This window comes from Magallana gigas, chromosome 4 (assembly GCF_963853765.1).
Source record: "Magallana gigas chromosome 4, xbMagGiga1.1, whole genome shotgun sequence".
Lineage (NCBI taxonomy): Eukaryota > Metazoa > Mollusca > Bivalvia > Ostreida > Ostreidae > Magallana > Magallana gigas.
In genome coordinates, this window is record NC_088856.1 from 8,789,788 (window position 1) to 8,812,860 (window position 23,073).

At 34.9% G+C, this 23,073-nt stretch overlaps 4 protein-coding genes across 6 annotated transcripts; 2 read left to right on the forward strand and 2 right to left on the reverse strand.

The window, feature by feature from the left end:
- Window positions 1-1,647: 1,647 nt before the first annotated feature.
- Window positions 1,648-5,718, reverse strand: LOC105327432 (WASH complex subunit 1). Of its 2 annotated transcripts, none has more exons than XM_066081187.1 (4): window positions 5,621-5,718; window positions 4,007-4,545; window positions 3,215-3,423; window positions 1,648-2,407 (listed from the first exon to the last, which is right to left on the reverse strand). In XM_066081187.1, the coding sequence occupies exons 2-4, from the start codon at window positions 4,537-4,539 to the stop codon at window positions 1,704-1,706; spliced, it is 1,446 nt and encodes a 481-aa protein (XP_065937259.1). In that variant the 5' UTR covers window positions 4,540-4,545; window positions 5,621-5,718; the 3' UTR covers window positions 1,648-1,703. The 2 variants fall into 2 exon arrangements, with proteins under 2 accessions (XP_065937259.1, XP_065937260.1); XM_066081188.1 differs by lacking the exon at window positions 5,621-5,718 and adding an exon at window positions 5,415-5,569.
- Window positions 5,719-5,870: 152 nt separating this feature from the next.
- On the forward strand, window positions 5,871-12,755 carry LOC105327433 (stress response protein NhaX). Its single transcript, XM_066081190.1, has 5 exons — window positions 5,871-5,989; window positions 6,908-7,025; window positions 8,658-8,744; window positions 10,425-10,531; window positions 12,051-12,755. The coding sequence occupies exons 2-5, from the start codon at window positions 6,956-6,958 to the stop codon at window positions 12,291-12,293; spliced, it is 507 nt and encodes a 168-aa protein (XP_065937262.1). The 5' UTR covers window positions 5,871-5,989; window positions 6,908-6,955; the 3' UTR covers window positions 12,294-12,755.
- A 6,400-nt stretch (window positions 12,756-19,155) lies between these two features.
- LOC105327435 (universal stress protein Slr1101) lies at window positions 19,156-21,555 on the forward strand. 2 transcript variants are annotated; one of them, XM_011427913.4, is made up of 5 exons: window positions 19,156-19,214; window positions 19,758-19,839; window positions 20,155-20,235; window positions 20,611-20,717; window positions 20,994-21,555. In XM_011427913.4, the coding sequence occupies exons 2-5, from the start codon at window positions 19,770-19,772 to the stop codon at window positions 21,216-21,218; spliced, it is 483 nt and encodes a 160-aa protein (XP_011426215.1). In that variant the 5' UTR covers window positions 19,156-19,214; window positions 19,758-19,769; the 3' UTR covers window positions 21,219-21,555. The 2 variants fall into 2 exon arrangements, with proteins under 2 accessions (XP_011426215.1, XP_011426216.1); XM_011427914.4 differs by lacking the exon at window positions 19,156-19,214 and adding an exon at window positions 19,514-19,666.
- Window positions 21,554-22,709, reverse strand: LOC105327434 (neurocalcin homolog). The gene is made up of 2 exons (XM_011427911.4): window positions 22,198-22,709; window positions 21,554-22,024 (listed from the first exon to the last, which is right to left on the reverse strand). Exons 1-2 carry the CDS (start codon window positions 22,573-22,575, stop codon window positions 21,845-21,847), a joined length of 558 nt encoding a protein of 185 aa, XP_011426213.3. The 5' UTR covers window positions 22,576-22,709; the 3' UTR covers window positions 21,554-21,844.
- Between the last annotated feature and the right edge of the window lie 364 nt (window positions 22,710-23,073).

Consider the following 23,073-nt stretch of genomic DNA (forward strand, 5'->3'; position numbering starts at 1 on the left):
GGTCAAGGCCATTAGCTGGCTTTGATAAAACATATTTTATCTTGCTCTTATTGAAGCAGTTGTTGTGCTTCTTTCTTATCAGTACAGCGGCATCTTACCTTCGCAATGACTGAATTTTTAGAGCACATTTTCCTGTTGCATGCATGCATTTAAATCTCAACATCACATATAGGTTACTTAAATACCCTATATATATATATATATATCTGTGTGTGTGTGTGTGTGTATCGGAATATTAGTAGGTGTGAAATTTTCATATGGGGATTAAAGGTATATGGATATATAAATTTGAAATTTTCGATTGGTGCTTGTAATATGCACTATATACAGTTCATTTGATATTTGGAAGAAATCAATTTTACAGTTGTTAGGGCATACCAGTATTTGAACTTAATATATTGCCCATTTTAAAACTTTCCATTTTACAAGTACTGTAAAACAAGGTTATAGTGAACCTGTTCATTATGAATTCAAGCCTCCAGCTCTGTAGATTAAATTCCTCCTACTCTTATAAAATGTAATTAAAACTTACAGGATGTAACATTTTTCATTACCATATATATATAATGAATCAAAATAGTTTATTCCTTGCACTTTGCTATATGAAAGGTATTTTACTGTACATACAGACACAAGCTTTTAATTATTTTGAATTTGGTATTAGTATCCAAAAGCATGAATATTATCTGCTATAATCTCAGATATTCGCTACATGATCAACTTACACTGCACAATAAAAACCATAACATTTATATCATGGTATTTTGATTTTATTATGAACAAGATAAATATTAACATTAATTAAAATATATTTATGCCAATTTAACAGTGTACACCAGTCTTTGTTTCAATAAGCTACACTTACATGTACCGGTATGTAAAGATACATTCATATCGGTTGTTCATATGTAACATTTGAATTTTCATACGCACAAAAAAGACAACCTCTAGTTGAAGAAGGTTTTCAATGATGATGATTTCCAAGCAAGAAGAAAATTTGAATTCCTCTGAAGAAGGAAATAAATGAAACATTCCAAACTGGTATGAAATCAAATTGAATTGAATGTACATGCATTTTATGGATACTACGCACAGGGTTAAAATTTGCCGTATATTCACCTAGTATTACATTATTCATTATTAAATAACTGATTTAATTGTCACAATTTCAATATACCGTATTCTCCAAAAGGTAGTGTGGGTATATAGAGCAAAAAAAAAAAAAGAACAACAACAAAATCAGTGAATTAAGTTAAATCAAAACATTTCAATGAACACTGAATATATTTTTTACAAAGAATTCATTATAACAAAAAAAAATCTTAATATTAAACATTATATGGTACTGAACTTGTGTTGTTGTGTTAATACATGTACTGAAATAACAATAAAAATTTGCATCACAATTTCAGAGAGAAAAGAGGCATGCAAATTAAACTTCTATTCTTTGCACTAGTTTCACATTCATTTGTATATACCAGAAAAATATGTATGTAACAATAAAGATCAGAAACCACAAACTTAATGAAACAAAATAGCTTGGAAAATTCATGATCAACAATTATGAAACATGAAACAGCTAGCAGCTGTACTGTATATGCAATATGACAATAGCACTCATCTGGTTTAAATTTTGGTGAAGCTCAAAAACAATCTTTAACAATGAATGACCCTCACTGTCCTGAGTACAATTCTGAACAACCCTACTCCCAGTCATCATCATCATCATCCCCACCCCCACCACCACCAGACTTTGGGGGAGGCGGTATCATAGAAGCAATCTTGTCCATTGCACCACCGCCCCCAGTTGGGGGTGGAGGTGGAGCATCAGAGCTTTCATTACCTCCCTTGCCTCCTCCCCCACCTCCCCCTGAAATCCCTTTCCTTCTCATGGTCAGTCTGGTGAAGAGGTCACTCATCAAATCGCCCCCACCCCCACCACTTGGGGCCACCACCTCTTTCTCTTCTTTCTTTTTCTTCTTCTCTAATTTCCTATCTTTGGCACTCTTTAGCTTGGCTCCACCTACACCTCCCGTCTTACGTATGGCATCCAGTAAACTAGACCTAGTGTCACTTGGCTGGGCAACTTCGGCAGGCGCCGAATCTGGTACTGCACTTGGAGGTCCAGGGGGTGGGGGAGGGGGAGCTTCTGGGGCTGTAGGTGGAGGGGGAGGAGGTGGGGGTGCCCCAGGAGGGGGTGGGGCTGGAGCAGAAGGGGGTGGAGGTGGGGGTGGAGCACCAGGGGGAGGTGGTGCATCCACACTGGGAGGGGCCTGGGATATTTCAGGAACAGAGGGAAGAGTTTCTTCAGGGATCACTGAGGGTAAGTCAGGAATGTTACTGCCCAGGACAGACGGGGCTATGGATTTTTCTTGGTCTAATACAAAGGAGAGATCATCAGCAACACCTGCAATGAATGATTGTATATATCAGTGATTACATTACATAAGTTTTTTGTTGTTGCTTCAATTCATTAATCACTTCAAAGTACATTGCGTAAAGTTCATGAATCAGATATACATCTACACTCTTTAACAAATGCACATCTAAATGTTGGTTGAAACTCTTGCAAACAATTCATAAAATATACTTATGTTCCTTTAGAAACTAGCTGCATGTCTGTAGCTCCCAGTCTAATAAAATTTGGATGGACGACCTGGGAGCTACAGTGCAGTTTACGGCGCACAAAAAGTTGCACTAGTATTGGATTGACTATATTTTCATGCAAATTCCGCGAAAACAAGTACATGTAGTACCATAAAATTCTTCAGGCAATTTACTACTGATATCGTCACTTTACTAGCCTCAGACTTTCTTTTAAACCTGATAACCAACCTCAAAATAAGAAGTATATTAATTCATTTCGAGATCACGAGTCGCCATTTTTACATGTAAACAAACTGCATCACTTCACTTTACTTGGTGGGTAACAGAAGCAAGAGAAGTAACGATATCTGTAGTAAAATGTTTGAGAAATTTTTGGGAATCAAATTTTTATACAGATTGTGTTCGGAAATGAGATTAATCAGTCCCAAACTAGTGCATTTTATTGTGTGACGTAATTTGCAGTTTTTTACTACGAGAGGCACTGCATCTCCAGGGTCGTCTATCCAATTTTTTTCAGACCGGGAGCTACAGACCTGCAGATACCTACAATCAAGTTTATGTGTTAGAGATTCAGACATGTAATACTTGACTGTAAGTATAAATATACCTGGTAGGTTGGGCAGGAAGTCGGGGACAGCAATCTCTGGGAAGTCGACAATGACCGGTTTGAAGGAGATGTCGTCCACCTTCTGTCCCTGTAGCCCCTCGTTGGTGGTGATGGTGGTGGGGGCCGCGTCGATTTCACTCTCCTCCTCCATCGCTGTACGTGTCTTCTTCACCACTCCCAGAGGATCCAGCATTGTGTATTGCTTATATCTGGACATACAAACAAAGCATTGTAAAATTTTAAGCTTAATTTATTGGTAAAAACAGAGTGTGGTTTCATCAGCATTCATTGAATACCAATTTTCATGAATTTTGCTGTTGAGTTGACTAATTAAATGTGATGTTCATTGTAAATTAAAACATATTCACAGGTATAGTTTAAAAAAGAAAATATTTTAAGACTTATTATCACAACTAAACACATTTGAGACTCAAAATTTCCTTTTCAGCTTGACCATTGAATGGGGTGATCAAATAAGAATAGATTAATCACCTTTTTATTAGTAATAAAATAACGTGGAATCCCTGAATTTCACAAGGGCCAATTTTGTAGATTACCAACAATTCATAAGTTCATATTGACCTTATTTTGTGGACTCATATACATGTATTTTGGATCAAATATCATAATTCATTGAGGATGTAAACTCATGAATGAGTTGTAACCAAAGTCCAAGAAAACTGAACAAGCGCAAATATTATTAATTTCACAGCATAATGTATAATGCATTTTTTATTCTTAATTTATCTCAAGTTTAACTTGTACATGTAGCAGCAAACATGCAGTACTTACAAGTTCTCTGAGGTGTTGAACAGTAGCAGCGAGCTGATGGAGGGAATTGATTTTGGTAATCCTCCAAGTCCATCCCTCTGGCTGGCATCATTTTTATGCTTCAGTTTTAGATGAACATTGTAGAACTGTAATTTCTCCTTCAGGGATTTATCATCGAGTCCCTTATGTTTGGAGGATACTCTGTAATGTGGCCGCTTGATTTCACGTAGGCCATTGCTGCTCTGTAGGGGAAATATCAGCCCATACTCCTCCAAGTCTTCAGACACTGGGTATTTAGCCGAGGCAAACACTTTGGTGGCTTTGTTGCTGCCTTTGATTTTGTCCACTTTGGCCTGGGCTAAGCTTATCCTGTCATTGACTCTCTGGAGCCTTGTTCGGTTCTCGTTGAGTTTGTTGCTTATTCTTTTAAATACTTCATTGGCCACTTGGTCCAAATAACTCAGGGAGTCTGCAATCTGATGAACAGTCTCCTCTCGTCTTAAGTCTGGTGGTACATTTGGGATGTTGAAGTTTTGACAAGACATTTCTGGCATCTAGACCTGTTTAAATAGGTTCTAAAAATATGAAATTATGCATTCTAAAATATACTCAATGCATTGATTCTCTTTGTACAGTTTGATTTGATCATGAAACTCAAAATGCAACTACTATTTAGTATTATGTTTCTGGTTATTATTCCTATAGAGATTGATTCTGATTCTGTCATTAGCAGTATAAAATTTTATAAAACTTTACTGGATTGATTAGCAATAAACATAACCAAAAATAAATAAGTAAAATAAAATGGTAATTGATATGTAAAATCTTCTAATGGTATGTATAATATTTTACGTTTCTAGATCATATTCATATAAACTATTTTCAAGAGCAACTGATATGTTGTCATTGAAAGGTTACATTCCAAAAAGCAAAAACAGCAAGGAAAACCTATATACAGCATTGCAAAGTTAGAGAATTGTCCAGTTTTAACATCTTGCAATAATGTATTAACAGTGATGACAGTTTTTAAATATTGATTTTCAGTTTTGTTGAGATATAATTTTTACAATTAAGAAATAGAAGAGTTTATATTCTTATAAATGTATTATCCTAAATACTTCAAGAGATGAACGTTAAAAAACGTGGTTTTTGTTAGAATCTTCTTTATTAAAAGAGATTTAGATCATAATATTCATATTCCAAAAAGTTAAAATTATTTTGAAATCCAGTTTTATACCAAGATTACATGCTTTAACCATGTTAACAATTTAATGCAAAAGACTAAATTAATATAGATTTTTTCCACACCATACATAAATAATTTATTAATTGAGTTATTTATGTCTCTGCACCATACAGTATCATTCAATAACTCATATAATAAAAAATGGCAACGAGCGGCGCCTGTGTAATCACTGGCAATACATACTTGATACTCGCAGATGTGCACTTCAAAAAAGGGGCGGCATCACATGACTTTCACAAGATTTATTTACATCATGCGTCTTAGAACATTGACGAATAGTTAAATGTGATACACAACTTAGTATATGACCGGGAAGAAGCAAAAAGAAGCAAAAAGATAGCACGACGAAATAAATAGAATAGTAAAACGTTGAAAATAAAAATATTTACCAATTGTTGACGGATATGCGATAAACTAGACTATTCAGCTAAACCTATCTAAACAGAAAGCAGATATCCGGATTATATATATATAGTGATGCGTGAAAATTAAATATTTACGCACACTACAGGTAAACATTTCCGTCCAGGTAAGCAGTTTCAATATATTTTTTACCCTATTTGAATAAATAAAAGTTTATCCCACGAGAGCGCGAGCGCTAGCATTATGATATATGAGGTGAAAACAACCCCTTCCCTTGGGCCCCGCTGTATCCACTGAGTTGATCACGTCAATACAACCGCACACAACTCGTTCTTTACAATATGACGTCACAACCTATCATACAACTGTACCTGGCTGCATAGATACTTACCGAGGTAAGTTAAAATTGATCTGTCATAATGATATAGTGTATAAAAAATAAGTTACAAGAAAGTTAAATCACGATACACCAGACATACTTGGTCCATTACATCGAGCAGCTATGTATCATACTATAACGTTAGTAGTAATACGTCGTATGGCCATAACCGCTACTGGAAATGGTTACAATGTCTTGCACATGTATCCTTGGAGGCCCATGAGTCGTCGTCTGTGCCACATTAGTCGTTTAGTTAAAATACACTATTAAATTTAATATTAACACCATATAAAGGACATCTATTAATTAAATTGATCGTAAGACTTTACATTACCTTACATGTACAGTATATATTAATTATTTTTTCATCAAAATATATCCTCATATGTACACTTTAACGTCAGGCAATTCTGCTTTTTGTTTTGATAACAAATTGTAATTTCTAAAGTTTCTCAACTCGTATCCATGGTTATTTTTATATAGCAAGAACTTAATGTCATATCAGTTATTCCCCTTTGATAAATTGTCTTTAGATATCCATATATTATAACGTTGAAAAAATCAAAATTAAAGAAGACTTTAAATCAAGAATAGAAATATGATTTTAATGACAATAAAGACTTAGTCTATTTTTTTTTTTACTTACAGCGAGATCTAGATTAAGACATATATTTCACTTTGTAGATTTTTTTTTTTTTTATTTTGTTGAAGTCAAGGTAAATAACTCGTATAGAATTTCTGTAAATCAATTTACTGCCAGCGCGTGTCCAACCAGCGCATTAGCGAGTAACTTCCCTGACATGCATGTTCTTCGGTATATATTGTGTTGAATGTTTATCAGTAATCCGTGTGTCACAGCCCTGACCTAAAAAACCATTTTTGTTTTTTTCAAATTCATGATTTCCCCTCGTTCGGTGAATAACGTTGAATCCAGGTAGATAACACAGATTGGACCAAATACTGCACCAGCACTGCATGAAACATGGCGACAGGGAAGAGAACGGTGGTAATAGCGATGGATGGAAGCTACCATTCTGGGTATGCCTTCCAATGTAAGTAACCAATTTCACTTACACTCTTTTCTCACTCTTAAAACGATTCGAGTTCTGTGAATTTTGAAACCCATTCATTTGAATGTTTTTTATGTTTCGCTTATCAGTTGGCCTATATATATGCGCATAAAAAAAATCAATTAACAGAGGGGACCTGTATATATTCTAAATGCACGTTACGTAAACTTGAGGGATTGTAACGACACTAAGTTTAAAAAGTATACAACACCTTGATGGTTACCTATTCACACTGTCAGTTGGGACATTGAACTGTTTAAAAAGAAACGCTTCATTGTGTGTATATATATTCACTCATACAACGTAGTATATCATTGCATTATATACGTAGATAGTATGACTATATACTAAGAAGAATTGCGTCGGTATTATACTATGATTGTAAGGGCAAATGTTTTGTGAAAAGTTAACAATAATAAAACTTGAATACACAGTTTAGTGTGTGCAAAATTCTAGACGTTTAAACTGTTGGCACTAATAAATTGTAATTCATCGTCGTTCAAACTTAAAACTGAATTTGTAATCGGTCAAAGAATCTAAGGTCATTGACATGTTAAGATATGGTACAGGGTGTTCCAAAGAAAAGTCCCTCATTGCGCAAAGCTTGTGTGTGTTAATAATGAGCAGGTTTAAAAAGTAAACATTCAGCGTTTACATTCACTCTATAACGCAATATAATGAGAGGCGTTTGTAATGGAACCGGGAAGTTTTTATACTGAGAATATTTATTCTTTACGTCCTGTATCTGGCTCAGCGGTGTTATTTCTGGTGTTTTACAAAAAGGAAATTGCATAAAGAGGAAAAATACTATAACGTCCTTGTTAAATGTTTCTATAGAGATGATAACAGATCAAGAAAATATGTGAAATGGCACAAGCCGTGTGTTCATAAATCTGTGGAGGTCTATTAAGAGAAAGACTCAAGGGTAGGTCACTGAAACCGAACCCGCTCAAACGAAATCATTTCTGCAGCTAGAAAATCAATATATGTAAAGTAAATGCACTGCATGATTCACCTTCTCTTATTAAAAAAAAAAAGTTATTATTCAATAGACTAATGAATACCCAAAGGAGTAGTGGAACTATCTCAGATTTCTTCGTCTCCTCAGTGAATCTTCGTTGTTCGTGAGTGGCCTTCCATTCTGCTACACTGTCAGCACAGTCACCATTGGCTTTTATACCCACTTGAGTTTGCATTACACCGTAAATTAGGAGGCCTACTTATACAGCTGTGTAGTATATCTTTCAATAACCTACATAATAATAAGCATTTTTAGGCGGGGGGGGGGGGGGGGGTGGGACTCTGGGTCTTTCATATTTCGTAACAACGGAAACAAAGAAAAGTTTGGTGAATTCCTATTAGGCGAACGTAATGCAAGCGAATCATCTTACTGCGCTGATATTTTCATTGTTAATGAATGTTTTAGTATATATACTAAAATTTAAAAATGATTAGAGGTTTGTCGACAACGCATTCTCATTAGATAACAAATCAGTGTTGTCATAATCAAGACTTTAAAGTTGACTTTAAAGCACCAGTTTATCCATCGCCAACATTAAAATGTGTGTTTTACGTATGGTTATCTATTTTGATAAGTTTGATTCATCATTTCAGGGTACGTGGACAACATACGGAAACCTAACGACGTCGTTTACATTGTGCACAGCTTGGAGAGATTGCGCAACGAGCCGTTCCAGACCGGTATGGATCTGTTTATTCTGCGTTCAGAGTTTGATTAAATCATGGATCTCCTGTTACATCATTTACATGTCACAGATATTAAACAAGTCTGCATTATACGTGGATTTTAATTATAGTTGACGAGGAAAACTAAATTGTAGACAAAGATTATTACAGCGCAAAGCACCGACAGTTTCCAGGGGTTTTTTGTGCGTTATATACTGGGTTAATGAGCAAAGCTTTGAATGTGATGCATGCTCTCACGTTATAGCAATGCAAACACATGATAATGGTTCAAATATGTTTCATTATATTATTATTTAGACATGTAAATTTAATAATATTTCAAACATGTTTAAAATTGAAAATCCCAATGTGACTAAACACGCCAGTCCTCAACGCTATCGCTAAATGTAAATAAATAGTCAGATTGCTTAAAATCTATATAGGGACATTTTTTGGATGCTTGCATTGACAGTGTGTATACGCAGCCTCTATTTAAAAAAAAATGTTTTGACTATGTTACAGATGAAAATGAAAATATCCACATTTTAAAAAAAATTAGGTCCAATACATGCATGTGAGCAGCTTATTTGTAGATTGATTTGAGTTTTATAAATATACGAATATCTGTATCAAATTAACAAGATCAGCTTAATCATGGAATGGCACAACACTGATTTACGTATTACGATGCCGTGCACCCGTGCGATTTAAGGACCAAGTCACAATGTCCCTGTCATAAGGTGTTTTACACGGTACACACTGTATTGGTGATCAATGAACTTACCTGAACTACCTCAGAAAGAGATAAACTTCTCACCCAGTAAATAAATCTATTGTGTGCATCAACCAATACTTTACCTCAATAAAATGCTCCACTCAACCTCATTTCCCCGACCTAACGCATAACACAATGTGACAGAACATGAGCAGTTGAATTCTACATTATAACAAAGCAATGTCCCTAACAATATCAAATTATGAATTGAATAAAACAGATGAAGCAATGCAAGCTGGAACACGGGTCCACGTTTTGACCGGGTACATCTCCAAAATTTGTCCATGTCTTGTAGTTGGTCTCTTGATTAAATCGCCATAATGAAGACATTTTATTTTATCCCGTAGAAATAGCTATAAATGTTATTCTGTGCGTTTAATCGTAAATTAATGGAACTTACTGTGAGTGATCCATTCTCGTAGAATTCGTAATTATCCCAATTCCATACTTTTAATAAATCATGGAACGCAATTCTAATTAATATTCTTTAAAAGCATCTCCATTTTAACGTTCCACCAAACAACATTCCACGATCAAGTTTTGTAAAGGTCAAGTGTCAAGGCCACTGTACACATATCCTAAGGCTTTGGCGGGGTACAATGCATAATAGTAAAAATGATCCTGGAAAGAAAATATCTTGTATTGCCTTAATTTTAAGGTGATGGGTCAGTTAAGGATTTAGTTACATATTGTATTAATGTAAATTAAAACTACTAAATTTTCAAGCACGATTCAGTCTCTTGAACGAGTTCTAGTTCTATAAAGATTACTTCATCATTCTTCGATAAATTTAGTGGGATATAATGTTGCATCCATATTTACTGGGAGATGATTATATTGCAAAGTGAATATTGTTGGTGTCATTGTGGTTGGTGTCGTTGTTTCATTCTATAATGACCTCTCCACCGTCACTGTTGTAGCCTTGGGGACCGCCGATGTCCAGGCCGTGTGTAACGTCCTGAAGGAGGAGGAGGAACAAGAGAAGACGCTGCTGGACAAACTCAACGAACTCATGAAGGAAAACAAAGTAAGCCGTCCATTCAGTGGCGTCGGAAGCAAATTGAAAGGGGGGGGGGGGCTAGACTAATCATCAGAACTTACATTCACTAAGTATTGTTCACTCTTTTTCTTACGGAAATTTATTGTAATTTATCCATGCATGGCAAGTCAGAAATCTACGCAATCCAACGCACGACCCTGCATACGCATTACTTTTAAAAACTGGTTAAGATGTATTGTAGCTATATTTAATCTTTACATCGTAAATTGATGTCATCTGTATTCATTTTTGCTGCTTATTTGGAATATTTCTGCGTGAATTATTTCTCGATCGATCTAAACAATAAAACAACGTTGAGATCACGGACTTGCACGGACTGACCTCAAACTTCCAAGTAGACTTTAGTTACCATGGCATCCATCATATATATGGAAAATTCTTAATTCGTGCTGTGTAACGTTTTTATCGAAAATAATAATAATTTACATACTTTTTCTTACATTATTGGATTTTTGATTAAAAAATTCAAAGGTGGAATAAAATATTTTAACAATAAAATGCTTTCTCTGGTGCTTCATTCGGGCTCTAAGTCGAGGTAGCTTTAGCATTGCAGAAAAAAAATTATGTAATCCACATATAACCAGCTAACGCATGTTATCTTCCTTCAGTTTGTACCCGCACTAAGCACAAAATAAAGCTTTTTATTGTTTAAATATATTCCCCATCTCTTCCTCACCAGCAGACATATGGGGAATAAAGACAAGTAATTTAAAGACAGAGATAAATAGTGTATGTAGTTATTCGTTTAATTATAATATGCACATGAAGAATAACGAATTAGACTGGTAAGTGGAAGAATAATTGTTCTAATTATAACAAGAGGAAAAACTTATAAATGCTACAGTGCACATACACAGATATTTGATAAGAAACACAATACGAGTACTCCAGCTACACTACATCTCTATATCAGACATGAATTGAACGAAAGAGAAAATAATATAGTATTTGGAATCAAACAGCATTGATATACTAGCTTATATGGCTATGAGGCAATCGGATTTTAGCCGACCTTAGTTCTCATTGATAAATATTGCACTGCATGTACAAGTACATACTCATTAAATTTCTTACACAATTGTGTGTTCTCTTTTTGGATCAATGTTCTTTGAACAACAATTCGCCAGTAGACGTATCGATCTTTTTAAATTTTAATAAAAATGCTTGAAATATTGATAAAGGAATGTAATTAAATGCAGCGTAAATGCGTTAGCATACGAGAGAGAGAGAGAGAGAGAGAGAGAGAGAGAGAGAGAGAGAGAGAGAGAGAGAGAGGGGGGGGGGTCAGTAACCTACTTTCAATTCTAAAATGCAAAATCGCAGACATAAATTATAATTATAGCCATATGATTAATAGGACCATGTTTAACAGCAATATGCATATTACTGCGCAATGAGCTGCTGGAAAATGATAGTTCATCATGATGTTAAAAAAACGATATATTCGGAATTTATTGAGGATCTTTTTGCTTTTTATATTCATTAGCTAACCGGTGAAGTCAAGACAGGAAGTGGTGGGAAACCGGGGGAAGTGGTCATAAAGATAGCCAATGAGGTGGGAGCTGACATGATCGTCTGCGGTAGTCGGGGGCACGGAAAGCTCCGAAGGACGGTAATGGGCGTGGTTAGTGACTTCATCTTGCACCATTCGGAAGTCCCTGTGACTATATGTCGCCACAAGCCACATAATCCGGAACTACGAAAACAGAATAGTCTGGAGCCTAAGTGACTTTCTCAATAAACAAAAATGCATGTTTTACCTCGAAAGGTTTTTTTTTTTTCAAATTAGAAGCAAGGAGGTACTTGAAATGTATGCTTGGGTAATTTTAAAGCACATGCACTGTATATGTTTGAATTTGTTTCTGTAACAAGTAGTTTTCAGGTTACCATGACAAACACTTTAAAAATGTATATATAGAATTTACTTGCTGATTATTGTGAAATCTTGAAACCTTATTGTAATTTTATAAAATGACCATTGCATACGATCAATCCATTCAGCACACTATTTACTGTAATCAAAATTTCAAATAGCGTACATTGCTGAGGACCTAACTTATGCACACGGGTCATGTTCAACGTTGAAAGAACAAACAATGAAAGAGACACCCCAGGGATTTATTGTGTTGTTGATCTCATTGCATCTAGTGAAAAAATAATTTCATTAATAAATTACCTCACTATAGCAAGACATATCTTAAATTTTAAGTTGGACCAGATGGGTAGTTTGTTGAGTCTCCTTAAATGAAAATAAAATCTCTTATTAAATTATGATATTTACTAGTGGCGGTGCAGGACTGTTTGGGATTGACCTCGATTTGAACACAGCACGCAATCAGTTTGATTGCGGTTTACTGTGGTTTCATCAATATTCGTTGAATACCAATTTTAGTGGATTTCGTTCATAAAATTAAATGTTCATCGAAGTGCAATTTCTACTATTTATTTGCATTGAAAGGATCATTGGCCACGAATTTACGTATCCTTGAAACTGTGATTTTCACTTTATCCACGAAAATTGATACCCTTGAATATTAATGAAACCACAGTATTAAGGAAAGTGCAGACTCTCATCATGAGGTTACAAGGATACCCCTTTGTTTAATTCAAGTTATAGCATATAGTGCTACTTGAATTTATAACATAACGAAAGGGGATCCCATTCCAATCACCCCAAAGTCGTTGCAATCTTTGTGTTTTATAAAAAGTATGACTTTTTTCTATGTAAATAACTCATAAATATTCATTAAACGGCGATTGAAATAACTAATAAAGATTCATTGGTTGGGTCAAGCATTCTTTAAGTAGCAATTGGTAAAAAACTGCGTCTCTACTCCATTAATTGACCATAATCGCATTGGCATCGAAGACAACCGAGGGAATGTTAGCAAATCTCAGAATGGCGTTTTACTCGCTGCAAATTGCTCCTTTTTTGCCCAAGAAGAGGCATACTATTGCTATTTGCGTGATGTTTCAGGCGTGGCGACAGACCTCTAGCAAAGACGATTGTAGTACATGATGAACATTATTTGTGTGTGCCTATTTTTCCTTGGGTCCTTCAGCTTCTACAGAAGATTCATCATGAATTTAGAAAGAACTTACCAGGAAACTTTTTATGTGCTGTGGATTGCCAAGAAGCATTGGTTATTTTGGAACTATGTCTGATGATGATCAATGCACCAGAAGATACGTTAATCATTCTTCTCGATATGAAAGAGCCGTAATATACGCTTTGCGTAAGAATAAAAGAATTACTTGATATCTCTGTCAACATTTTGTCGAGAATTTCCGACTCTATGTGCAAGTAGTTGCATGGATTTGATTATTTTTAACTTAAGGGTTTTAGTTCAGTTCAGTTCAGTTTATTTTTCACTCAACACTATAAAATGGTACAAGAGGTACATAAAGAAGACCAAACATATATACAATATACATGTAGTTGTAAAGGTCAAGAAAGTAAGTGGGGTGAACGAACAGTATGATTAATTTTTGAAATAAAGAAACACAATTTTCTTAATGTAATATAATTAACTGAAGACATGATTTCAAAGAACTTTTTATTGTTAGGAGAAGAATAGTAATATGTATCTAAAAACTGAGTTCGTAATTTACTTAATGCCTTGCATTCTAATATAACATGAAATTAATCACCAATTTTGTTACAATTACACAAATTACAATAACGTTTACTTCTTTCAACGGTATCCCACCATCCTATTTCGACAGGAAGATGATGATTTGTAGTTCTAAACTTAACCAATATTTTTCTTAATTTACTGGGTAACAAGATCGAGTAAGTGGCGTTCACATTCAAGATTTGTTTTAAAAATTCTATATATAAAACCCTTAGTCGATTCCTGAGTATCGTTATGCCATTTTTGTAAAAATTGATCTCTTAACCTTTGGTTAATAGTTGTCTTAATCCAACTGGAGTTATAATTGTATGATTCATGATCACACCATACATATGAAAGTCCGCATTTATCTAAAACATTTTTTTAAAAAAGCATAGCCACGGATTTAATATTTATTCCTTATGAAAAAGTATATGTACATACATATATGTAATTTTGCTTAAACTTGTTTTCTCTGCTATTGATAATGTTGGCCCAGAATGAAATCATTCTAGTAAAAATGGTTATATACAGAGGAAATCGTCCACTTTCACCATATACCATGTAACTAGGTGTACAACTTTTCAGACTAAGTATATGTTTCAAATATCTTAAATGGACACATTCAATAATCTCAGTATTTTCATAACCCCAAACTTCACATGCATACAATAAAACTGGTACAACAACTTTATCAAATAAATCTAATTGACAATTAATAGGTAAATTAAAAGTTCTTATCTTCCTTATACTCAGTAACTCCGTACATGGATTTCTGTGCTTGCTCACATAGCCGTTTTTTTTGTTTTTGTTTTTGTTTTTGTTTTTTTTTTTTGCTTTGAAAAATGAATCTTTTCTTGAGAAAATTACACCAAGATAATTAAATTCCTTAACTACATTGTATTTCAATAGGTAAATCATTTTTAAAAAAAGACATATTTGGGTTGACGACCTTTAGAAAATACAACAATTTTTGTTTTACTAATATTCACCTTAAGTTTCCACGTATCACAGTATCTATAGAATTCATTAAGGGCAAACTGTAAATCATTTGCAGACTCAGCTAAAATAACAGTATCGTCTGCATAAAACAGGATAAATATTTTTAAATATAAAGACAGGCCAGTTACTTTTTTATCTAACAAATAATCTTCTAGATCATTAATATACAAGGAAAACAAGAATGGAGAGAAATTTTCTCCTTGTCGTACACCGATATTACAAGTAAAAAGATCACATGAAAAACCATAAATACATTTTTATGATTTTATACCATTGTACATATTTTATGTATGTAAAACATTTACCATTTATTCCACTTTAAAGAAGTTTGTACCAGAGCCCATCCCTCCATACTGTTTCAAAACCTTGTTCGAAATCTAAAAATGCACAGAACAAAAGGACAGCTAGATACCGATATTGACCTAGTTCTTGCAGTTTTTACATTCACTGCCGACAAACTTAGAATGCCGACGCAAGGGCCGCGTGTGTCTTACAGACAGTCCGCGGAGTGTCGCCAGGGAAACTATATTAAAATATAGGCCCAAATCTCAAATCCAGCATGGACATACCTGAGAGTACTTTGAAATCAGAGATGAAAAGCTGAAGACTTGTAGAATGTTACAAGTATATATACACTGCACATCTAGGTATAAACTCGAAATGGACATGCTTTCTATACTAGCTTTTTATAAGTCTGTGTAATCATATATATGTACAAGAACTGTAATGCTATGTGTTAGTAATCTAAGTAATACAGCAATTTAAATCTAAGTGCCATTAAAATTTGTATTTAGGGACGTATCATTTTCATACGTCTGACCAAATCCGAGCGTTCTGTTTGAAGAGATATATGTAGGGCCAAAAAAAAAAATTATTCCTGTTTCCTGTCACTTGACCAAAAAAATTAGGGTAGGTAGGTAGGAAAAAAAATTTATTTTTAAAAAATATTTTATTTTTAAAAACTTGGAGCATGTGTGTAATAATGAGAGAGATGTATATTCCCAGTGTTCAGTATGTAAATAGATGATTTAAAAGTTCCAAAGGTCTTTGTATTGTTGATGCATGTAATGTATAGAAAACAACAGGCAAAGAAAAAAAATAGATTAATTTTTTAATTAAAAATAAAAACTAATATTATTTGCAAAATTTAATCTACGTGTATGAATGTATTTATCCTTTTCTGGATAAATATTTTTGTATTGTATTAGCTTAATGTCAATATCAACATGATTAATTAAATCACTCTCTGTACTTCCGTGTATTTGGGGTATTAGTCCAACCCTTTGACCCACTTACTACCGTACGTTATGTAGAGGATCTGTTTAATTCTCAAGATAATATAGAAAGCAGTTTTATGATAATTTTAACATTTATTGCAGTTATTAACTAATAACAGGTTATTGACTAACTGTAAAATCAGGATTTAAAGTAATAAACATTGTTTTTGTAATTTCCAATACACAGTATGTTGTTGCATCACCCGTATTATAACCCCTGAAGGTAAGGTAGTCGCAAGTTATTCACCACAAGGTATATTTATGCAGTAAAAATGTCTGTAGATTAATTTTCTATCATTTTTTCCCAAGTGAGGTTAATTTTACACGATTATGAACTCAGAAGACTTGGTCATCTTCACTTCTCTTTCTGAGGAAATTCTGGCGAAATTACCGATCACCACCATGATCACAAAAAAACTTTTAGGGTCGGAGGGTAAAAGATAGGGTCGGTCGGGCGACAGGAAACAGGAATAATTTTTTTTTTTTGCCTAGAGTATTTTTTAAAATGCTAGAAAAATAGGGACAATGTCATACTATTCTCAAAATTTTGGTATGTCTAAGCGCTTAACTATATAGACCTTTGTTATTTATAGTTTTTGTACCTAAGTTTAAACGACCACTATTCAGCACGAAATTAGATTGTTGAAAAAAGCAATAAACGCACAAAAAGGCAAAGCTCACACCGACAGACCGTTATGTGTTTTGCATTGCGTGCAGTGGCGTCGGAAACAAATTGAAAGGGTGGGGGGGGGGGGGGGGGGTAATACCCAAAATCAATTCCTAATCTGGTGGGGGGGGGGGGGGTTATCGGATAGCGTAGTATTACTTTAACTCCAAAAAAAAATCTTACCTACATAAAAAAAATATTCCCAAAATCATGAAATTCTTAATGTGGAAGCGGGGACGGCAGCTTCCTGATACTTCAAATTTTGTATATGTCAATTTAAGAAAAATTATGCTTGCTGCGACAAAAAGGCTGGCCCCTCCCTGATGCTATGTGCCTGATGGTTAGGTCTAACTTTGCAACCCCCCCCCCCCCTGCTTCCGACGCCTATGGTAGGAGAATCACAATATGGCAGGTGTTTTACACATAATTCTCTGCTGAATGATTGCTGACCAAGCAAGAAGGTTAGATTCAATATACAAATGTTGACTGCATGCATGACTTTTGAGAAGAAAAGATTATGAGGAAGAATTCAGTTAAGGCTTAAAGAAAATGAACGAGCCTTTTGACTCGATCTGAAGTACTTGATAATCTGATGAAGATGGTCATGGCTGGAGTTTATCACATTTAATCTTTTTTAAGTGGGTGTTCACTTGCAGATAAGACCTTGAATATGCAAGACTGCCAAGACTGTTAAAATTGTTAAATGCACGGGCGCTGGAAGTTATTGTAAATATATTATAGCGAGGCGGCGCGAAGCGCCGCTCGCGTAGCGAGCTCCATAGACAACGTGTACGAACGGAGGAAATTCGAGTTGAAATCTGCACATTGTTCAAAGAAAATTTTATGAGGCCACGTGAAAACGTTCTACTATCCCAGTGATCCTTTGCGGTGCATAGCAACATGGTGGAACAGAAAGTGTTTCTACGGAAAATTCTTACCTCTACATCGCATACATCATTTTCATTTAACAATAAAAAAAATCCTTCTAAAAACATTACAGTAAACAACACATAAGCTTACGTAAAAAAACTGAACTTTTGCTGACATATGACGTCATTTCCTTCTCCGAATTTGTCCGACAATTTACGAAAACTGTCGAGCGCAAAAGAATGTTAACTATGACGTCACAAAGATCTCGCGTTTTAATTTCCCGCGATACATTTAGAGGTGGATCAAGCATATGTACTGGATCATGTAGGAAGTACTCAGTATCAGTGTTAACGGTGACTCTTTGGCTGATTAGTTTTGTTTTGATGATTTTTTTTTTTTGCTTAGTAAATACACATGCAAGTTCCATGCTAAATTTATTGTCATATTGATCCAATCATATATGCATACGTTAGGTAGGTGACAAAAAATTATTAAGAAAGAAAAGTCTGATCATTATTAGATCTACGTGCAGCCACGTCATTTTGTAATGAATAGATAAATGAAAAGAATTAAACTGTTAAAATATCTACCGGTACATGTATTTGTTATATAGTTGCATATGTGGTCAAATAATATTGGATATCACACACTAAGAAAGGGGTGAGGGCACATGTCTACAACGCTTATATAGCGTACAAAAATTAAAAAGATTTAAAACAAAATTAATGTCACTGAGGAAAATAGTTAAAACACGGGTTACAACAAGGAACAAAATGAGAAATAACAAACAAAATTTATTTTTACTGATTTTAATGATCATTATTAAAAGGTAAAGAAAAGATAAAACATAATTGTATCTACATGAAAAAACGGCGTTGTGTTTATCAAAATATTTTAATACAATGTAAGTCTGTTTAACATTTTATTAATGCTCAGTGGTAGTTTGTTTCAGTGTATAAGACTAGGAAGGGGCCATTGGAATAAAAGTTTGATAATTTCGGGTTCCTTGCGGTGGGAAAAGTTTTCGAGACAAAGCCAAAGTTTTTTGGTTAGGGCAAGTCCATGGGTTGCATTTAACAAATGATGACAGATGTGTGGTTCCTTCTGCGCTCGCCCCAACGGTCACACCGTAAAACATATTATGTGCATAAACCGTGGTTAAAAGGCACTATTCAGTCGGGTTCGGCATACAGCCTGACAGTGAATGACCTCGATACGCTGTGAGTACTTTTACTTTCTTTATAATCTGTACTGCGTAAATTTATACATGGGCTTTATATATAAATACGTGTTCGCTAATCCAGTCCAAGCTTGTAAAATGTCTTCTGTTGAGAACACTGTGGACATTTTTTGCCACGCAAATCAGAGATTGAATATCTTTCATTGGTTTGGGAGGGGGGGGGGGGTGTAAATACATGTGCAGTCTAAAGAAGCCTACATCTTTACATGTATATTACCATCAACAGTCATAAAATATTTAGATATTTTTGTTTTGTACAAACAATATTTTAGTTCACGAGAAGTCGCCTAACCAGTCTAATACATAACATTTTTTGTAAGCCATTAATGCACATACACAGTACATGTATTGTATTCCGGTATTGACTGTCCATGCAGCCTTGAGCAGTGTTGGGCTTCTCTCACTTTAAGAGAGTAATCGTTAATCTGTCTGGTAAACAACCGCTACACGTACTTGTATTAAAGATAACTACCGTGTGTAATTCCTTATCGTACATATGTGCTTTTGATTTCACTTTAAACAGAAGTTGACGACAATGGAGACCAAAGAGAGGAAAGTGATGATAGCTATGGACGGCAGTGTCCACGCAGAGTTCGCCTTCGATTGTAAGTGATTAATGGATATTTTTCTAAAAAGTTTAAGTTTAGATAATGGGCCAACTTATGCAGGTTGTTAACCTTTGAGGGTCTATTTATAAATACACTTCACGCGTTGTCTCTTTTGCGCCAGCTGAATGGGAAATAAGCCTAAAATATGAATTTTTTATTAATATAAAGTACATGCAGGATGATTTATTATTATCATCAATTTCAATGAACTCTTGTCTCAGCTGTCTGGGATGTCCTGTAGATAAGAGATTGGTGCATCAGTTATCTGTGGGCCTTGATAGATTTTATAATCCCGAGTCTGTACATTCCTAGGGTACCTGAACAGTTTCCGATCACCCCAGGACCTCGTTCTGCTCATGCACTGTATAGAGAGACACGATAAATTCCACGCAGGTAAGGAGAAGGTCAGCTCATCGCTAATCTTTGATACATATAAAATTTGTTCTATTTATACTGTGGTCAAGGTTGTATTAATATTGACTTAAATTCTCTTTTGTATTATATGCAAATATTCATGTATTGTAAAATTCCTTTGTGTTTTTTATATGGATTTTGTTTAAGCTTGAAATCGATGCCAATCACTTTTAGCAATCTACGTGAACGACTTAAGAATCTGATTTTAATCAAATTGATCAATATGGGTTATCATAAATGGTCTATCGATACATGTATGTTGAGATACTTTATAAGGCAATGATTGATTTTGATCATTTAAGAGGCTGTCTTTATTAAATCAGAGTGTATACATTGCATTTTATTCTGTCAAAGCCCTAGGTTCGGCAGATGTCAAAATGGTGTGTGAAATATTAGCCCAGGAGGAAAAGGAAGAGGCAAATTTAAAGAAACAACTCGAGAAAAAACTCATAGTAAACAAGGTAAAAAGTTTTGCCGGCGCAAATATGATATCAACACAATCTATAATTAATTGCTATTTGCTGTACCAAACTTATATAATAATGTGTTCGTAATTCGTAAATCATTACGTATAAGAAAGGCTTTGAATGTCAAACACCTATAGTTAACGACTACATTAAACGACATCCATTCATGAAAACTAAAACTACTATATGGACATGTATTTAGCAATGATCTGCTGAAATCAATTTAGATGCAAATAAAGAAATGTTGACGAAATATAATTTTTACGACAGTTGACTGGAACGGTGAAAACGGGCGTTGGTAACCCTGGGGAGATGGTGATTTCCACTGCCAAAAAAGAACACGCTGACGTCATTATCTGCGGCTGCCGTGGATTGGGGAAACTCCGGCGGACATTTACAGGGACTGTTAGCGATTACATCGTCCACCATTCTCACGTGCCTGTTGTCGTGTGTCGTCATCCTAGTCACAAAGACGAAATACAACACCAGAAGTGACGTCATTGCAGCCCCGGACAAAATAGGAAACTGCGAGAACTCGGGAATCAGTGGATGGAAACCAAAGAATTGCGAAGTCTGAATATGAGAGGATTGCTTAAAGTTTCGTGTTTGCTATAAAGAGGTTGATGCAGTCTATGCATCTCGAATCTATACAGCGTTTGCAACAAGTATAATGTTGCAGTCTTCTAAATCTGACTATTTACATAGGGATATATATTCCATTTTATTTTTATGCTTGAATTTTAGCAAAATTGAATACACGTTTTTGATGTTTACATCAGTGCCATATTTATTGTTGTTCAATGTCACGGAATAAACAAGATAAAAAAATCTACATTAAAGGTGTATTTATTTACAAAGGTTGTGAGATAACATCAAAATATGGTCTCTTTTGATAGCCGATACTATGTATTTGAATGAATGGACTTATTTCCTCTGAATACTTTTGCCAAACGAAAAACGTTAATTTTGGACATTCTTTCTGTTGGGGGACGCAATCAAAACAGGAAATGCATGTGATAATGTATGAAATCATACATATATAAAATAAGAAATGCGAACTGACTAAACATTCGCGAATGTCAAAACACTGCTGAAGAAAATCAACGCAGACGGCTGCCTTGTTATGAAATGTCCATCAGTTTGACGAGGCGGGGGTCCTTTTTCACTCCTTCAATAAATTCCTCTAAAGAAAGTTTATCATCACAATTAAGGTCCATTTGGTTAAAAATAGAATCTGTTCGTTCCTCAGGATCTTCACGGTCAAGGACGTTGGACAGGGACGATTCCACTTTGTACATCGCCTGTATAACGGAAAAAAATTTACTGACTTGAAAAAAAATATCGAAATTTCAAACCGATCTTTTTAAATGTTCACAATTGGATTTATGGAAAATGTACAATGTGACAACATTAATGGAAGATACATTTAGAATACGATACAACAAGATGGGTGCAAAAAAACATTGCTACTCACAGCGAGAACCTCCAACATTTCTTCGCGGGAGATGAATCCATTCCCATTGATGTCGTACATCTGGAAGCTGAACTTGAGTTTGTCCTCCATACGTCCCCTTAACACGATGCTGAAGCCGCACACAAACTCACGGAAGTCCAGCTTCCCGTCGGCATTCTGGTCAAACACGCGGAACACGTGCTTTGCAAACTCTGAAGCGTCCCCTAGCGGAAATAAAGTCGAGTATTCCTTCTTGAACTCTTCCGATGTCAGCACGCCTTTGGGCCATTTGCTCTTGAATTCTTTGTACCAGTCCTGGATTTCCTCTACTGTAAAGTTTGTCTGATCCCTCAGCTCCGCCAGAGTTCGGGGTGCTAATTTGCTGTGCCGTTTCCCCATTACCGAATTTACGTGTTTACTACTATACGATTTACGCCGATTGTATTTCCTAACACTGACCACTTAATCTATAGATGTTTTTTTAAATGGTTGATGAATTTTCCGTCAACCTAATTCCAAATAACAAAGTATTAATGACACTATCTAATAGATTTTTATAATCGATTTAAACGCTTCGTGAATTTCTAAACATCCGGGCACTAGGGGGTTTAAATGTTATTAAAAATGCAACAAATTGTTTAACAAATCTGTATCATCTTTGCGTTAAGGCGAGAGATAAACTTGGAGTTAATAACTAATTTAAAACAAGGAAACAAAAGAGATGCCATGTTATAAAATAGTCTGAGCCTTAAAACTCGAACCTTACGTAAGGAGACACAAATACGAAGTAGAGCTTTAAATCGGTCTTAATCTGTTAAGAACATTTCAACGTTAAAAAATTAGAAATGTATGATAGAATCTTACCCAACGTTTAAATAGAACTAAAGTAATCATCGA

Bases quoted from the DNA above. Each gene is read 5' to 3' on its own strand.
- LOC105327432 (XM_066081187.1), bottom strand. From the start codon at position 4,539: ATGCCAGAAATGTCTTGTCAAAACTTCAACATCCCAAATGTACCACCA. The intron at 3,424-4,006 runs GTAAGTACTGCA...TTGTATGTCCAG, and splicing joins TTCAACACCTCAGAGAACTT to ATATAAGCAATACACAATGC. The intron at 2,408-3,214 runs GTATATTTATAC...CATTCATTGCAG, and splicing joins CTTCCTGCCCAACCTACCAG to GTGTTGCTGATGATCTCTCC.
- LOC105327433 (XM_066081190.1), top strand. From the start codon at position 6,956: ATGGCGACAGGGAAGAGAACGGTGGTAATAGCGATGGATGGAAGCTAC. The intron at 7,026-8,657 runs GTAAGTAACCAA...TCATCATTTCAG, and splicing joins TTCTGGGTATGCCTTCCAAT to GGTACGTGGACAACATACGG. The intron at 8,745-10,424 runs GTATGGATCTGT...TCACTGTTGTAG, and splicing joins CAACGAGCCGTTCCAGACCG to CCTTGGGGACCGCCGATGTC.
- LOC105327435 (XM_011427913.4), top strand. From the start codon at position 19,770: ATGGAGACCAAAGAGAGGAAAGTGATGATAGCTATGGACGGCAGTGTC. The intron at 19,840-20,154 runs GTAAGTGATTAA...GTACATTCCTAG, and splicing joins CGCAGAGTTCGCCTTCGATT to GGTACCTGAACAGTTTCCGA. The intron at 20,718-20,993 runs GTAAAAAGTTTT...TTTTTACGACAG, and splicing joins AAAAACTCATAGTAAACAAG to TTGACTGGAACGGTGAAAAC.
- LOC105327434 (XM_011427911.4), bottom strand. From the start codon at position 22,575: ATGGGGAAACGGCACAGCAAATTAGCACCCCGAACTCTGGCGGAGCTG. The intron at 22,025-22,197 runs GTGAGTAGCAAT...TCCGTTATACAG, and splicing joins AAATGTTGGAGGTTCTCGCT to GCGATGTACAAAGTGGAATC.